This window comes from Lathyrus oleraceus, chromosome 4 (genome assembly GCF_024323335.1).
Source record: "Lathyrus oleraceus cultivar Zhongwan6 chromosome 4, CAAS_Psat_ZW6_1.0, whole genome shotgun sequence".
In the NCBI taxonomy this organism is placed as follows: Eukaryota; Viridiplantae; Streptophyta; class Magnoliopsida; order Fabales; family Fabaceae; genus Lathyrus; species Lathyrus oleraceus.
This window is the reverse complement of record NC_066582.1, coordinates 228,693,665-228,699,194: the sequence shown is the minus strand read 5'-3', so window position 1 is coordinate 228,699,194 and position 5,530 is coordinate 228,693,665. Positions and strand designations below refer to the sequence as shown.

The 5,530-nt window shown below is 31.4% G+C and overlaps 1 protein-coding gene across 1 annotated transcript; it reads left to right on the top strand.

Moving 5' to 3' along the window:
• The first annotated feature begins 1,660 nt into the window (after window positions 1–1,660).
• On the top strand, window positions 1,661–3,411 carry LOC127074720 (GDSL esterase/lipase EXL3). Its single transcript, XM_051016061.1, has 4 exons — window positions 1,661–2,002; window positions 2,089–2,219; window positions 2,339–2,572; window positions 2,855–3,411. Exons 1-4 carry the CDS (start codon window positions 1,741–1,743, stop codon window positions 3,302–3,304), a joined length of 1,077 nt encoding a protein of 358 aa, XP_050872018.1. The 5' UTR covers window positions 1,661–1,740; the 3' UTR covers window positions 3,305–3,411.
• Window positions 3,412–5,530: the final 2,119 nt, after the last annotated feature.

Sequence of the window (5,530 nt, the reverse complement as noted above, 5' to 3'; positions counted from 1 at the left end):
TTTCAAAATCTTCTCTCTTTTTCAAAACCTTCTTATTTTTAACTTTAACTACTTTCTCAATAAACCTTGACTTTTATCAAGTAATTTTCAAAACTTTTTTCCTAATAAATATCAATTCATCTAGCATACTTAGACCAATTTTAAAAGAGTAAAAATGTCTAACTTATTCAAACCCTTTTGTGTCTTTTGTGCACTTTTCCTTTTTAAATTTTTTCTCAAGGCATTAGACATGAGTCATTTCCATAGTTGAGTTATAATTCTCCTATCTCCATAGTATTGGAGATAATTCTTTTCCATCTATGGGAGCTAGTGGCATACTTGTTGATCCTTATCCAAGTTGAAATCATTCTCATAATGATGCAAAATTCTCATACTTGTGGGTGATTAGCTGAGTATTCTCCTTAAAATGACAAAATGTTTTTTTCATAAAAATTAAATCAAAATAAACTCCTTTTGTTAATTTTACCACGAACTACGAGGTTTTGATCCTCCATTGCACTTTGTTGGTACGTAAGTATGAGATTTTAAAAGTCTTGGCAAACACCAAATCATAATAAAAATGTTTCTTTTTCCATCCATCAATATTTTAACAAACAATATATTTTTTTTCAAACCAAAATGTACATATTTTCAAAGAGATTCCCATGAAGTACCATGAATGTTTAGGATGCTAATAAATTCTCTTTGTATAACTAACCCCCGGACTCTTATTCTCTTTTTATTAGTTTTATTTTAAAATTTCTTTAGGTTTTGTTCGTACTTTTTTCATTTTCCTTTGAAAACAATAAAAACGCGGTGACGATTCTTACTTTGCGAATTAAATTAATCAATAATTTAATCTCAAAAAATTTATCGCTACGATAGATCACCAAAATTCTTTCATAGTGGAAGTCACCTTCCACGAGCAACCTTAAATTTCTTGATAGAATTCGTTTTCCTTCTTTAATTAGCTTTGTCATGGAAGAACTTAGCATTACGGTCCCCATGTTTGAGCCATACTGCTCTACTTTTCTACCTCCAAATATAGTCTAACCTTTAGAACACTTATTAATAATAGAATGTTTATATAGTTGTTTTTTTCTCTTTTTGCATTTTCTTTCCTAATTCAAGTTTTCCTTATCTTTTTCGCATGCTATTAAAAGGTTCAATCACACAATAATGGATGGTCCATGAAAATCTTATGACTAAGCCAATCACCATGTAACTTGCATATCTTGTTTTGTTTAATCACAAACAACACGTTATTTTGATGCTATATTACTTAAAAGAAAGAAGGTAGAATATCTCTAAAAACTGTTTTTGCAAATAATGTTATTGGTGTTAAGAAACACCGGCTTTATTAATGATTAATATTTGTCGTAAAATTTGACCAAATATCTTTTTTAATTATGTTTTTTCATCCCTTTACCTCAAACCCAAAATCTTTTTTAAGTGATTAAATTCAGATTCAAACATTATAGAATATCTTAAAATATTTGGCAAAACTTAAAATTGATAAATAAATAAAAACACAACATATTGATTCTTAAATTTGTAACAGTGCAATCACTAGTTATTTCTAATTGAACTTGTATCAAAATTCACTGAATAATAATGTAAAAATTAATAATACTAGTACCTAGAATTAGCATTACAGAAGAACACCCCACCAAGTTTCCTATAAATTGAGAGCACCAAGATGAGAATGTCATTATAACTTGTTTCAAAAACATAAGTTGAAAACCTTAGTCATAGAAAAACATGAAATCACTCTTTCATCATGAATTAATTTGTTGGTGTTCTTTCATAGCCATCCTCTTACAACATGTTTCTTCTGTGAATCTACCAAACAATGAAACAGTGCCAGCAGTTTTTGTATTTGGTGACTCTTTAGTTGATCCAGGAAACAACAACTATATCACCACTATTATCAAATGTAATTTTCCACCATATGGTAGAGATTTCCAAGGAGGAAATCCAACTGGTAGATTCAGCAACGGTGTAGTCCCATCAGACATCATTGGTACACAACTTAATCGAATTTGTTATTATAAATCTTCTTTCTTCAATTTCCTAACAAACTTTTTTCTTGGCTCATTCTATTTTCAGCTGAAAAATTTGAAGTCAAGAAGATTTTACCTGCTTATCTTGATCCTAATTTGCAACTTCAAGATCTCCTCACTGGTGTAAGCTTTGCCTCAGGTGGTGCTGGATATGATCCTCTAACTTCCAAAATAATGGTAACTACGTAGCATTAATCCTTCAGATTGAATATGTATTCGGTGTCTGACACGAACACGTGTTACATTTTTATTAGAATTAAATCTAACTCCAATTTTATGTCTCTTTGTGTTATAAGTCTGTGAAGTCATTATCAGATCAATTAGAATGGTTCAAGGAATACAAGAAGAAGATGGAGGAAGCAGTTGGGAGAAAGAATATGACATTGATAATATCAAAGAGCATATACATAGTGTGTATAGGAAGTGATGACATTGCTAATACTTACGCTCAAACACCATTTAGGCGTGTTCAATATGATATTCCATCCTACACAGATTTCATGGCTTCTAAAGCCTCAAAATTCTTGCAGGTATACCGTCTTAAGTTTTTGGAGACTATACGTTGATTAGTTAGTTACGATTCAAAGTCATGGTTTAATCATGCGAAATATATTATGAGACTCTAGTTAGTAAAAAAAAAATTGAAGTTATTTGCTGTAGTTCAACTTGCGCACCCATGCTATGTTGTAATAAAGTCAAATTTAGGTAGAGTGGTGTTAGACAAATAACTAAAATCTTGTGATAATAATGCTATTTACAGCTAACATTTTCTGTTCATAGCTAAACATCATTTTCTTCTATTATTACATCAGGAACTATATGAAGAAGGAGGTAGAAGGATTGGAGTATTCAATATACCAGTTATAGGGTGTGTGCCATCACAAAGAACACTTAATGGGGGCCTTTTTAGAGAATGTTCAAATACTTCTAATAATGCAGCAAGACTCTTCAACACTAAGCTCTACTTCAAAATGAAAACACTTCAGAGAAATTATTCAGATGCTAAATTTGTGTATCTTGATTGTTACAATCCATTCATGGAGATGATTCAAAATCCTTCTAAATATGGTTTTAATGAGACAAAAAAAGGATGCTGTGGTACAGGGAATATAGAAGTTGGGATATTGTGCAATCGTTTCAGCATGAACACATGTTCGAATCCTTCGGATTACGTATTTTGGGATAGTTATCATCCTACAGAGAAGGCTTATTACGCACTTAGTACACTTGTGCTTGATAACAAAATCAAGGACTTCTTCTAATTAAAAACACTTAAACTTGCTATTTAATAATGTGATTTTCTTCTACCTAAGAGTCTTATTGCTTATGACGTGTATTGAAAAGTAATTAACTCCATGATATTTAGTTATATGGATTTATGTTTCCTTTGTTATGAGAATATATATATATATATATATATATATATATATATATATATATATATATATATATATATATATATTGACCATTTTATTTCAATTTTGTTCCAAATTTTTATGTCTTACCTACTCTCTTTGGTTTGAAGAGGTCTGATGTTAGGATGATATTCTAAATGTTACTATTCAAATTGAGAAATAATTGTTTAGTTACATAAAGAAATAAAAAATTTATAATATTAAAAAAAATGCTTACAGAAAATAAAGAATAAAAAAAATAGTTGTGATTTATATCATTGATCTTAAAAGTAAAGTGATATGTGTATACATTTAAATTTATATGAATATTCCCTTCTCTACTTGAGATGTTTGACGTTCGTCTCAGCTTTAGACTCTTTATATTTGATGTTCGTCTCGGCTTTAGACTCTTTATTTTTTCTTAAATAAAGTATTGCATGTTTAGGTTAATAATCGTCTCGGCTTTCTAGTCTTTATTTTTTCTTAAAGAAAGTATTGCATGTTTAGGTTAATAATGAACTTTTTAATGCACTAAATTGAAGTTTTAAAATAAATTCAATGTCGTTTTGCCAAATTCAAAAAAATCACTAATAAGATCATTTGTTATGCGTTGGTCACAACTCTAAAGAAGAGAGTCAACTTGTGAGCTCCGTTTCAAAATATTCATTAAGTGGATAAAGGAATATGTGAGACCCCGCCAACGATCAGACTCTTGTTTCCACCTATTAGTGCATCGTTTATCGTCATATTTGATCAGATGAATCCATACATGTTACTTCAGGCTAATCGAAAGTAGTTTTAATCATCTACTACATATAAACCCAAGATGCTCCATTTTAGATATTATCTTATTTCCACTCTCAAACTACACCTCATAAACTTCACTGACTTGGACGTTGGAGTGATAACTGTGTAGGTTTTCACTGAAAGGTCTTGATGCCACACTAGAAAAGCTCATTCTCTCATCATTACAAATATTTTGTTCCACCTTAGAACACTGACGCCGTCTTTGAAAATCAACTATTAATCCCCTCGAATTCCTGCTAAAACAAATGTCTCTTCACCGCTCATCTGCTTATACCGGTCTTCTTTTTGCTCTCATGTTCAGTGGATCTTACACAAATCGTGGCAACATCTAAGTCCACTCGACTACCCGTCCATTAATGTTGATGCAGCTATGATAATTAACGCTCTCGGTCCACCGAGAGAAGGTCAACCTCTTCCAACATCAAGAATTGATCCAGTTCTAGTGACTTCTCCTTTCATTCCAAATCCTCATTATCCACTTCCTTCTATTGTTGGCTAGAGCACATTCCAAATCCTTTAGACATTTCAATCTTTTCAACAGTTATTGCAAGGTCAAACCTCAAAACAACTTCCACTGAAACCTTGGAGCCCTAAACAATAGATGCTCCAGAGTCCCTCCAACAACTCCAAGCCAACCTAGGCATGCATGGAGCACATGAGCTGCTCAACAACATTTATTATAGGTCAAGTGACTTCAAACACAAAAGGGGATGAATTTTGTTGATTGAAAATCAAAACCAATTTCTAAAAACATTGTTTTAAAGATAATTTTATTTAATTCAATTAACACCTAGAGATATGGCAACTGAAATAAAGAGAGAAGATGGAGATGAAGATAGATACACAACGAACATAACATAAACAACAAAAATAAAAGAGAGAAGAGATATAGATGTTGCACCATAGATTTATAGATGTTCGTCCTAACCACTTGGTCTACTCCTGTCCCCAAGAATTTTCTCTCGAGAGTTTCATAAACACACTTGAGCTTTTTACAATATTTTCCCACAAACCTTCAACAACAAACAAATAGAGTTTTTACATTGGTTAAGCTCAATAATGAAAAGACAAAGCTTTTACATGGGCTTTGTTCAAGAATCTTTAAATAGAGCTTTCGCACTGGACAAGCTCAAGAACATACAACTAGAGTTTTTATACAAGTCAAGCTCAAGAACCTACAATCAGGCTTTTATAAGGGTTTAACTTGCAACCTTTACAAAATAATTCTACAAAGAATCACACACTTGGATACTACAAATTAATGCGCAACACAGATTACAACAAAAC